Source organism: Meles meles, chromosome 6 (assembly GCF_922984935.1).
Source record: "Meles meles chromosome 6, mMelMel3.1 paternal haplotype, whole genome shotgun sequence".
In the NCBI taxonomy this organism is placed as follows: domain Eukaryota; kingdom Metazoa; phylum Chordata; class Mammalia; order Carnivora; family Mustelidae; genus Meles; species Meles meles.
In genome coordinates, this window is record NC_060071.1 from 36,033,116 (window position 1) to 36,045,453 (window position 12,338).

General features: G+C 43.3%; 1 protein-coding gene across 8 annotated transcripts in view; it reads left to right on the forward strand.

The window, feature by feature from the left end:
- The window catches only part of PARP6 (poly(ADP-ribose) polymerase family member 6), a 28,561-nt gene extending 16,223 nt beyond the window's left edge, over positions 1 to 12,338 (forward strand). For 4 of the 8 annotated variants that reach the window (XM_046010000.1, XM_046009998.1, XM_046009997.1 and 1 more), the window contains exons 15-24: positions 939 to 1,004; positions 1,909 to 1,976; positions 3,061 to 3,109; positions 3,356 to 3,468; positions 4,224 to 4,296; positions 5,030 to 5,099; positions 10,565 to 10,644; positions 11,026 to 11,089; positions 11,233 to 11,317; positions 11,657 to 12,338. In XM_046010000.1, the coding sequence (XP_045865956.1) occupies positions 939 to 1,004; positions 1,909 to 1,976; positions 3,061 to 3,109; positions 3,356 to 3,468; positions 4,224 to 4,296; positions 5,030 to 5,099; positions 10,565 to 10,644; positions 11,026 to 11,089; positions 11,233 to 11,317; positions 11,657 to 11,759 (771 nt within the window). In that variant the 3' untranslated portion in view covers positions 11,760 to 12,338. Of the gene's footprint in view, positions 1 to 938; positions 1,005 to 1,908; positions 1,977 to 3,060; positions 3,110 to 3,355; positions 3,469 to 4,223; positions 4,297 to 5,029; positions 5,100 to 10,564; positions 10,645 to 11,025; positions 11,090 to 11,232; positions 11,318 to 11,656 lie in introns of those variants that run through there. The other 4 variants (XM_046010001.1, XM_046010002.1, XM_046010003.1 and 1 more) reach the window with 4 other exon arrangements.

Sequence of the window (12,338 nt, forward strand, 5' to 3'; positions counted from 1 at the left end):
TAATCTGTAAAAGGGGGATAAATCTACCTTGCAGCTTGTTATAAAAATGGAGAGAATATATGTAAAGTACTGTGTTAGGGTTCTCCAGAGAAACAGAACCAATAGGAGATATATATAGAAAGAGATTTATTAGAAGGAAGTGGCTCATGTGGTTATGAAGGTTGAGAAGTCCCAGGATCTGCAGTTGGCAAGCTGGAGACCCAGGAGAACCCATGGTGTAAATTTCAGTCCAAAAGCCCGGCAGTCTTGAGATCCAGAAAGAGCAGGTTTTTCAATTCCAAAGGTAGGAAAAACCCAGTGAGTGTCCTAGCTTCAGCAGTCAGGCAGGGAGAATTCCCTCTTCCTTGGCCTTTTTGTTCTCCTCAGACCTTCAACTGATTGTGTGAGGCCCACCCAAATGAGGGCAGGCAATCTGCTTTATTCAGTCTGCTGATTCAGTGGTTAATCTCATCTAGAGACTCGCGCACTGACACACCAGGAGTAATGTGTGACAAAATGTTCAGGCACTCCATGACCTAGTCAGATCAACTCGATTAACCATTGACAAAGTTAACCATCACAAGTACCCAGCAGAGTGCCTCACTATTTCCCTTCTTGCTATGTATCAGGCACTATATAGATTCTTTACATATGTTATTTAGTCCTTAGAACGTCTTTGTGAGTGTAGTGGGAATTTTTATCTTTATTTACGTACAGGGATACTGAGATTCTAAGCGCTTAAGTAACTTCCCCTCTTCCCCTATTACTTCCAGCTGGTAAAAGAGAACTAGCATGTGATTCCAGAACTGTCTGACATTAAATCTGTGTTCTTTCCATGACATATACTCTTTCCCTGGGCCCTAGACTTTTTATGTACATCTGGCCCTCCCTTTTCATCACATCTTACGCTCCTTCACTTTTCTTCATCTGGGTCTTCTCTTCCCATTGATTCCCCACAGAAGAAGAATTATGAACGACTTCAGAAAGCTCTGGATAGTGTGATGTCCATCCGGGAGATGACCCAGGTATTCTGCCCTCTGCCTGTCCTTCTTCAGTGCCCTGTTGTGCTTGGAATCCATGGGAGTGGAGTGAAGATTTAGAAATGCTACTCAGATTCCTCACTGTATTTACTTTAGTCTTCCCTCTTTAGCCTTCCCAATCCTTGTTCTCTGTTACTCTCCTTTCTCACTCCTGATGTCTCTCTCAACCTTTACCTTTGTTGCCAATTCCTTCACAAGTTGTTCGTATTTAATGTTTCCCCCATAACTCTTAGGGAATTAGAGAAGTGAGGGAAAGACTTTTGCCCAGGGTTGGGAGGGTGAGGAGGGGGCTTGGACGTAAGGAACTAGCCCCAGGGGCCTACATTTTCTGTCCTTCCTAGGGGTGGGGCACAACATGGAGCAGTGACCATCCTTTGACTCAAGGCTGCCCCTCACCAGACTTCCCCACCCCTCGTCTGCAATCTCTGCATGAATAGACATTCATTTGTACTCACATTTACAGGTGGGCCTCTTCTCAGCAAATCCTATATATCACAGTTCAGATTAACACATTAGATATACCTAGGAGGAATGATTTGTCAGAAGGACTCTGCTTTATGTAAAGTTTTACCACAGCATTCCTTAGCCTGATTTTTCTGGGACATTGATTTTATTTATTTTTTATTTAAAGTCAACTTTTTAGGGTTGTAGGAATTGCATAAAATGAGGGAGACCCACCTGCATGTTGTTTTGTAAGCATTTTCAGTCATTTTCATATTTATTTCTGAGTCTTCCCAATCTAACTGGGCTCCTTGAGGGTGGGAACCCCATTTCCTTTTGCCTTTGTGTGGCCTTCAGTGCCTACCTTGCCCCATGCCCTGATAGTCAGTCATAAGTGGGAGGGCTCCCACCTCTCCTGGGAGATCATTTTATGGCCTTTGTCTTACAGGGATCATACCTAGAAATTAAGAAGCAGATGGACAAGCTGGATCCCTTGGCCCATCCTCTCTTGCAGTGGTAAGTAGTATGGGTAGAATGGTTCATCCTTCGGGGACTGGAAGGGAAGTATGGGGGTGTTTAAGCATCCTCTGTGTATAAGCATTGGTACTTTTTCAGCTAAGTTCTCTGTGCATCCAGAGAGGTCCGTCTCCCTCTTCTACTCCCTTTCCCTCTCTCAAGGCCTTCCTTGTTGATGTACACTGTCCACAGCCTTGAGGCAATATTATTATTCTCTTCTAACAAAGATTCTGAACATTCTCTACTGCCTCCACCTTCTGGCCTCCTTCCCTGATCTTGATTTTTATTGTTTTGCTGACGTAGCTTTCCCATCTTTTCCTAGTCAATTGTTGACATCCTAGTCAGCTATGCAACATGCTCCCTCATAGCGCGAGGAGTGACCAGGCATCAGGATGGCATCACAAGTAAATGGGTGAAGCCCAAAGAACCAAACTGTATCCACTACATGAGATAACATTGTCTTGCTGAGCCCTCACTGTTTTATGCCTTTGCTCTCTCCTGCACTCTGAAATTCAGCCTATTTTGTCCAGCTCAGTTTGTCCTTGAATCCTTAGGAAGATTGTTGTTGTGTCTTCTGTTTATTTCTCCAGCCCAGACAGTAACTTTCTTTCCACTCCTCCCCATCCTCCAGAGCCCTGAAGGCTTTCTCTGAGCTCAGATAGGATGGCTCTTGAGCCCCAGTTGTGTGTCTCTAAATCCCAAGTACTAGTTGTCACCCTGCTAATACAGATCCCTGCTTTCTGATTTTTTTTTTTTTTTTTGTAGATGATCTTATGTACTCTTCCTTTCATGTTATCCTTTTCTCCTCCTAGATGTAGCACTCTCCCTTTCATCCCTCTGTTTCTTTCCTCCATTGTTTACCCAGTAACAAGCTGATCTCTGGTCAGTAGCTTCCCTTTTACATTTTTCTACACTAGCATTACCACCCACAGGAATACCCAGACAGTGATCTGAACATTTCACACAATGCAGATAGCCCTGGAATCCTTGCTTGTTCTCCCAGGAGTTCAGCAAGGCTGCTGCTTTGTTCTGGATGGCCTGGCCACACTCATTCTTCCATCCCTTTTTTTCTGTTTTATGCTAGGATCATCTCTAGCAACAGGTCACACATTGTCAAACTACCTCTCAGCAGGGTAAGTGACTATTCTTCTAAATTCTTTAAATATCTGGTGAGGGGCAGGGAGGGGCTCCAAACCAGCTAACCATATTGGTCCTAGACTTGCCTCATTGGCTCTGTCCATCAATAGCAGCCTTTGGACCTAAGCATTGTCTATTTATTTGGGGTCAGTGCCAGCCTGATTTGCCCCCTATCCCCAGCCTTTCCCTCCCTGATCTCCATATCTGCTCTGTTTTCCTGACTCGACCCCCACCCTGGGCAGCAGCTGAAGTTCATGCACACCTCACACCAGTTCCTCCTGCTGAGCAGCCCTCCTGCCAAGGAGGCTCGGTTCCGGACCGCCAAGAAGCTCTATGGCAGCACCTTTGCCTTCCAGTGAGGAGGGTGGGGACTGGGGGTGGGGGTGGGGAGGACAACAAATAGTTGAGGGGGATGGGAGGGCAATTTCATTTGAGGTATGAGTGTGTGTTACCTATATCCATCAACTGATCAGTCAAATATTTATTATTACTGTGGTAGGTGCTGTAGAAGGTAAAAAGATACATATGATTTGGTCTTTACTCTCAAGCTACTTATGTTGTAGTTGAGAAATGACATTTACATAAAAAAGCTGTTGAAGGAACAGATTGGAGGAGATAGATCTGAAAGCTATTTTGAAGGAAATCAGTGATTTATGCCTAACTGTGGGAGGGGAAGGAGAGAAAGAGAGAGAGAGAGAGAGAGATTAAGAAGGGATGATGGTACCCTTTTCTTAAAATAGATGTCAGGTCAGGACTGGCAGCCGTATTTGGGATCAGTGATAAGTCTTTGTTGAGTGTGAGATGAATCTGCTTAACTTGAAATATCAGGATAATAGGCAAATGAAAATACTGAACCAGCCTTTGGGAGTTTAGGATGGGACTAGCTGAAGCACAGAAAAAAGGATGGGACTGGAAATGAAGCCAGAGTTAGCCACACACATATCTTGCATGCCTGTGACTGTATCCATGTGCATGTCCATCACTAGGTGTATCTGTGCCTATCAACACGTCCTGTGTGGGTGAGGATGGGTGGGAGTGGCATGGCAGTCTTGGAAGTGCTTCTGGGAACCTCATACCATGAGGAAACACGCATTTTACCCTGCCTTACAGTGGGTCCCACATTGAGAACTGGCATTCGATCCTGCGCAATGGGCTGGTTAATGCATCCTACACCAAACTGCAGGTGAGGCTGTGCCCCTTTCCCTTTCTTTCCACCCCCCTCCTTGCCCCACTCGGTTTTGGGGAAAGCTGCTCTAGAGTACTTAGCTGTTTTTGCCTCAGCATCCTCAAATCTAGCCTGTTGTGGGGCTTCCATAGGAGAGAGGTTGGAATTGTTTGTATAGAAGGAATGTGGCTTTCGTATAACTGACTCCAGACTGTGTATTTTGGTGGTTTCGGGAATGGGATTGTAGCAATAGGCAGGAATATGAATTGCTGACCACAGCCACTGTGATGAATTAACCTGTTAGACAAAGCTTTTTAATTTATGTGACTGTTCAGAGAATTGTTATAAAAGTCTTATTTCTTAAAAAAAAAAAAAAAAAATCTTATTTCTTTGCCCTGTGAGCCTCCAAGGAATGCGTATTGTCCCTCCTCTTGGCTACCTGTTTGGGAGTTCCTTTTTTGGAATCTGCATATGTACCAAGGTGTGGGGACAGAAACATGGATTCTGAGGGACTGACTCAGTGGTTCTGCCACTCCTCACTTTCCAAGACATCAGTATCTAGTAGGGCGAAAGGGTTAACCTGCATCCATTTTTCAGCCAATCAGCTTTTCAAGAGTAGGTTCCTAGCATTATCTGAATGAGTGAGAAAGTAATTGGAGGGACAGAGGGCTGGATAAGCCTTGTGGCTGCCTAATATACAGCCATGGGAGGGCCCAGGCTCATATTGCTCATCCTGGTGTTTCCCTGCAAGCTGCATGGAGCAGCCTATGGCAAAGGCATCTACCTGAGCCCCATCTCCAGTATTTCCTTTGGATACTCAGGTAAGAAATACTCTCTGGCCACCTTGACTCTATTTACGTTGCATTCATTTTGTAAATACATAATCTATGCTGTCTCCTCCTCGTTCATCATGGATACGTGGTCTCTGTCAGCTCTCTCCCCAGTCACAGATACATAGTCTGTCTCTCTGCCTCCTCTTATTAGAAATTCAGATTCTTTACAAGGTGAGGCCAGTTGTTTCCTTTCTCTTAGGTAGTCCTCTTCTCCATCGGGATGGTTTTATTCATTGTAGAGGCTTGACTCTGAGATTAAGTAAGGGAATAACTGGGAGAGTGAAACGAGGCTTTTCGTAGACCGCTTTTTTGGTGCTAGTAGTCATTATTATGGATGGTGTGCCTGTGAGTTTATATATGAATACACTTGAAGGCTTGAGTATCTTCAATTGGCTTACATGTCCGGAGACATTGTCTCCCTTTCAACTACTTTTTAAAATTTAAACTGTCTGTAATTGCATAAAATTGTAATAGTTACATTGAATGGAAGAGAATGCCTTTTATTCCAAAGGTAAGGCATGAATAAAGCCCATACTCTAGTCAGTAGATAAGTCCAGCTTTGTTCTGTTCAGAAAATGAATCTGACTTGAAGCTGTCTCAGTGTTCCAGGTTCATGTCTTAGTTCCTTTTCAGTCTTGTTTTGTTCTTGTTCTATAGTTTCTGTGTAAAGGATAACCATCATATATTATACATGTGCCATATAAAGGGGACAGTATTTGATTCTTTATAGGTAATTATTTAGTATTCTCCAGTAATTATAACTGTTACAAAGATAAGAAAACTTAGATCCAGAATTGTATAACTTAAAAGAGTCTCTAAATTTTAAACTACTCTAACAACAATAACAAAAACCCCAAAACTCATGAGCCCAGATAGTTTTATAAGTGAGTCTTAAACCAAACTTTAACCAAACCAAACCAATTATTACAGTCTTATACAAAATTACCCAGAGAATGGAAAAAGATAGAATTATAAATCATAAAGGATCGGTACATTTGACTTTATTAAAACTAAAAACTTGTGTTCATCAGAATACTTATTATGAAAGTGATAAGCTACAAACCAGAAGACATTTAGCAACACATTTAACTACAAAAGATTAGTAATAAAAATGTATTTTAAAAATCGGGGCATCTGGATGGCTCAGTCAGGTAAACATCTGTCTTCACTCAGATCATGATCCCAGGTCCTGGGATCGAGCCCCCTGTTGGGCTTCCTGCTCAATGTGGAGTCTGCTTCTCTCTCTGCCCCTCCGCCTGCTTGTGTTCTCTTGCAAATAAATAAAATCTTAAAAAAAAATAATAAAATAAAATGCTCAAAAATCAATAAGAAAAAGACAACCTAATAATAAAATAGGCAAATGACATGAACAGGCATTTCACTCACTGAAGAAATGACCAAAAAATATGAAAAGCTGCTCAACTGTTACTAATCAAGGAAGTAAAATCAAGACCAAAAAGATTTAACATATAGTACCTATATGGATTGGCAAAAATCAAGAAATATGGTAATAACTCTAGTGGTTCTGGATGTTGTAGATCAGCAGGATCTATTTTATTTTTAATGGGAATATAAATTGGTACAATCACTTTGGAAAACAAATTTGGTGTTAAATTTCATAGAGCTGAAAAATTTTATCCTAGCCACTCAGCATTTTCATTCCTACATACATACACCCAAAGGTGTATGTGAATGTTCAGAGCAGTACCATTTGCAATAGCAGATCTTGGAAACAACCCAAATGCTCTTTATCAGATTATCAGGAGGATGGATAAATACACTTTAGTATATTCTCAGGATGGATTATTATTTAGCAGTGAAAATGGATAAACAGTGGCTCTCAAGTGTGGAATAATCTTAGTAATTAGTTGATTTTAAAGCAGGCAAGCCCAGGGGCATCTGAATGGCTCAGTCAGTTGAGTGTCCAACTCTTGGTTTCAGCTCAGAGTCGTGAGATCGAGCCCCCGCGTTGGGCTCCGCACTCACCGTGGAGTCTGCTTGTCCCTCTCCCTCTGCTCCTCCCTCCAACCCCACGTGCATGATTTTTCTCAGATAAATAAATAAAATTAAAAAAAAAAAAAAAAAGGCAAGCCCAGAAGACTACTGTGTGATGTCTTTTTTATATTTTTCAAAAGCAAACAAACATTTAGGTGCATGTGTGTGTGTACGTGTGATAAAACTAAAGAAACTTCGGGATAGTGATTTTCTCCCAAGGAGAGGCAGATAGATATAAGTCACTAGTACTGTTTTGGTTCTTGGATTTAGTTTGTAGGTTGGGTCTATAGATATAATAGATAATGAATAAATAAATGATAGTGTGTCATGAACCAAACCTGATGATGAATCCACACAAGCATAAGTGCCCTATAAATATTTATTGAATGAGTGAAGGAATCTTATTCTGTGTGCCTGGGGTGCAAAGTAGGGGTGTTGGGATAGTCTTTTTGGCTTCTTTGTGCAGGTTTCTCCATTTTTATCTTTGTCGAAGCCTGAACTTCCCTCACTAAGCTCTTGTTTTCTAAGTTAGTGAGATTCTTCTGGTTCTTGATGCCCATAGAATTCTTGCTTCCTGTCTGTTCTCCTCCTCTTTCCCTTCTCACTAGCTTTGTTTGCTACTAAGTGCCTGAATCACTTTAGTTACCATATGGAGCCAGGAGTCTCTGTTGACTTCTTAACTTTCTTCATTACTCTCCTTATTACAGAAAAACATCATATGACACCATCCTTTTCCCTCTTGCAGAGTTCCATTGATTATGGATACAAAATGGCGAAGGATTTTACTCTTAGATTTACACCTAGTCCTTTATTACTTTACAGTTAGGAAAGCTCATACAGAGAAGTTAAATGACTTCTTGGGGTCACATAACTGTGAGTAGCAGAGCTAGGATTGGAATCTAGGTCTCTTAATTTCTAGGCCAGTTTTCTTTTCACTTTATTGGATTGACCAAGTAGGCTTTACTTGAATGACCGAGTCTTTGAAGCCCTGCAGATACATGAGGGTCTCTATCATGTGAGATGTGTACAAATGTCCAGTTTATTGTAGTTACTCTAACATTTAGCCAACTCTGTCTTCTTACATGTTTCCACCTACCCTATTAAGTTTTGGTTTTCTCTGTTATTCTCCAGGGTATCCTTAGTTTTGTGGCATTTGGTGCTCTCTGGGAGCCAGTATAAATAGAGAACATCCATTTGGCTAGTGGACCCTCCATTCCAATGACTTGGCCATTGTGTGCAGGTTATAATGAGGGCCAGCGAGAAAGGAGATGGTAAACATCTGTTTAGTTCTATTTAGAGATGTCTGACGTGTATCCTCTGGACACTAAACATTTGGGGATTATTCTAGCCACCATGTTCTCAGGTTCTGGTCTTGGTAAACTGACAAAAGATTATTGGGTCAATAGGGACAGGACAGTGTACAACAGGACTGGGATGGGACAGGATTTGTATTGTATCATAAGGGCCATCTCTAAGACCAGTTGTAGAAATCAGATTGTTCTTTCTTATCTGGGGTAGAACTTGAGTGGGAATTTCACTCAGAATCTTGCATTGAGGGGCGCCTGGGTGGCTCAGTGGGTTAAGCCTCTGCCTTCGGCGCAGGTCATGATCTCAGGGTCCTGGGATGGAGCCCTGTGTCGGCCTCTCTGCTCAGCAGGGAGCCTGCTTCCCCCTCTCTCTCTGCCTGCCTCTCTGCCTACTTGTGATCTTTCTCTGTCAAATAAATAATTAAAATCTTAAAAAAAAAAAAAAAAAGAATCTTGCATTGAAATACCCAAGACAAGAAGGTCATGATGTTTGGATTCAGAGCTAAACCTAATTAAGGCTAATGGAGAAAGTAGAAATAGAGGGGTGGTAAGTGGCCCATAGGAGGAAGAAATGAACAGTTTTAAGTCTTGCCCTAGGTCTTGTTCAAGCCATAAATCTGTCATGGGACTTTAGTGTAAGTGCATGATGAATTGACAGCCTGCACAGTGAAGAATGGCAGTCCAGTCAGCCCCACTCCTGCACCACGGCTGTTAGAAAACCAAGAATTTGAAGCAGAGTGGGATTAGTAATAGAAAGTTCTCAGGATGGAGTTGTGAGATAGGGGCCCGGCTTATGTCATGTTATGATAGCATCATTTCCCATGTTCATCCATCTCCCTCTCTGACAGAAGGGGGGAGACACACACACACACATACACATGTACACGACTGTGATAAGGCTGGGCCTGTGAGAAAGCTTAGTACAAAGACTGAAGTCCTAGTCACAGGCCAAAAACAGTTGGGAGTAGGGGCACACAAGCACTGTTTTGTATCTAAATAAGAAGAATCTAGAATGAGTCTATAAATGTTATAAATAGGGCTATTCACTGGGAGATAAGGATGGTGGAGGATTTATGGATTTAGGTAGGGGGGATATTGGAGGGAATTGACACCACTTCCTCAAGTCTGCAAAGACTTGAGGAAGGAAGCAGGATTTTTTTTTTTTTTTTTTAAGATTTTATTTATTTATTTATTTATTTTTTATTTAACAGACAGAGATCACAAGTAGGCAGAGAGGCAGGCAGAGAGAGAGAGAGGAGGAAGCAGGCTCCCCGCTGAGCAGAGAGCCCGATGCAGGGCTCGATCCCAGGACCCTGGGATCATGACCTGAGCCGAAGGCAGAGGCTTTAACCCACTGAGCCACCCAGGCGCCCCAGGAAGCAGGATTCTTAAGGTTGTTGCCATGTGGTTACTTGTGGAAAATTATTCATCAGTTACCCGCTGTGCTTTCTGCCTTTTCTCTTAAGTGACTCTAGTAATAGTTTTCTGTGTAACTCTGAGACTAGAGCAGATTTGCTTGCTCTGCTTGCTTCCTCCTCCCTCATTTTGCTCAACCTGGCATTGATCCAAGGTGTTGATACCACTTTCCTGGGCCCCTTGTTCCTGGCTCATTTTGTATATTCCTCCTCTAAAAGAGCCTTTTAGTGATTTTCTGATGTTCTCGGGATAAACTCCAGTTGCCTTAACATGGTCTGTAAGGCCTACCTGATCTGATCCTAGCTTAAAGCTTCCACATCATCTGTTGTCACTCCCCTCCCATTGACTGTGCTCCATACAAACTAAGGCACATTGCTCTCTTCCTCCAGGCCTTCCATGACCTGTTACCTCTGCCAGAACACTTTCTTCCTCTCCATTTGACTAATTCTTCCTAGCTGTCACTGGAAAGCTGCCTTCAAACCTCTAAAACAGGCTAGTTCCCCTCTTCTAGCTCACTCATTGTTCTAGATTCTCCCCATCACACCTCTTACCATACTGTGTTGTAATTACTTGTTCTTTGCCTCTAGTCTCCATCAGACTAAATTGTGTCAGGGCAGATACGTTGTTTGTTTTATTTACTACATGTGTAGCTCAGTGCCTGGCACATAGTATGCACTTTAGTAAATATTTGATTGAGGAATGGGTGAGTGAACTGGATTTGTTGTTCTGTGACAGGAATGGGAAAAGGACAGCACAGGATGCCCTCCAAGGATGAGCTGGTCCAGAGATATAACAGGATGAATACCATCCCCCAGGTATTATTGGTTGGCACTGCTCTAGTGAGGCAGAACCCTTCCCCTGGGATAAGATGAGGCTACAGAGATGGATGGGGAAACAGATGGTGGCGGAGGTGGGTAGTTTGCAGATCATTTGAAGGAATCAGGTATGTTGTAAGATGAACACACTTCCAGAGTTAGATGTGGCCTCAGTTATAAGTATGAAAGCAGAGAGTGAGATGAAAATGTAAAGATGGAAGCTATGGACTCATCCAGACTGATTATGGCAAAGCAGATTTGGGGGAGGTGATGGCTGGGGAGCCCCAGATATCCCTGATTCACACCCCTAGCCATCAGCTAACCATCCTCTCTAGGGAAAGCTGTAACAGTCCACCTGGCTCTGCTTTCCTTCTCTTCCAGACCCGATCCATTCAGTCGAGGTTCCTGCAGAGTCGGAATCTAAACTGTATAGCACTTTGTGAAGGTAGGTAGCTCACCCAGTCCGTTTTTCTGTGTCCACAACCTTATGATCCAGCCAAGGGTGTTGACACATCATGTCTTTCCTCCCCTCCCTGGACTGTGTGACTTAAGCATTATATCTATAACTTCTGGCCCCCTTCTTCCCAGTGATTACATCTAAGGACCTCCAGAAGCATGGGAACATCTGGGTGTGCCCTGTGTCTGACCATGTCTGCACACGGTTCTTCTTTGTGTAAGTCTAGGAGGGTACCTTGGGGCTTACTTTGAGGAATGAGGGTGGGGTGTGATGGTGTGACTACTGGGAAAGTCTGTTTCTGTCATCAAAGACTTGTCCCTGGCTACCTGAGTGGAGCTGGCACTAGAACTTTCTCTTTGGAAGATGGGGATGGGTATAGGTCAAGGTCTGTTTAAAGGAAACCGGATACACTGAATCTTTTCTACCCAGAAGAGTAGCAAAAAGGGTTTTGACTTCTGGGATGGGATGACCACACCTCCAGATATAGTTCCACTTGTTGACATTATTCTGGTATTGTTCTCCCTCTGATGCTCACACTTGCCCTATCTTTGGCAGATATGAGGATGGTCAGGTGGGCGATGCCAACATTAATACTCAGGACCCCAAGATACAGAAGGAAATCATGCGTGTGATCGGAACTCAGGTTTACACAAACTGAGGGGGCCCCAGCCCTCGTACCACCCCTGTTCCCCCAGGATCCATCTGCCCTCATACAAGGGCTCAGGAGCAGCATGCAAGGCTGCCCTGAGGAATCAAGGGGCCATTACCAAGGGGCAGGAAAAAGATAGAAGAGGCGGCCTTCATGGTGGAGACTGACCCAGGAACCACTCCACATTTGGATGGCCCAGACTGACTCCCTACTCCTGATTTTCCCAGTTGACTTCACCCTGTTTGTAAATAAAACAATAAAATGGAAGGTGCTGTGGACTGGATATGATCACTGTGGTCTGACTAGCCTTGGCCCAGCACCTGCCCCAAGCCCCCAAATAGGGTGTTGGGTGGGGAGAGTGGAATATCCTCAGGGTTGGAACTAATGTTGGGTGGAGTCAAAGCTAAGTCCATCTAGTGTAGCATCCTACAGATCTGGCAACATTTTTTTCAGTCGGCTGGATAAAGAAGGGAACCTTTCCAGTTGTGCAGATGACACAAACTCAGAAGGACAGAGAATACCATTGATGCCTGTTCCTCAAGATTTAAAAGGACCATTGAGGCAAAAGCAACTCAGATTTCCTACCTT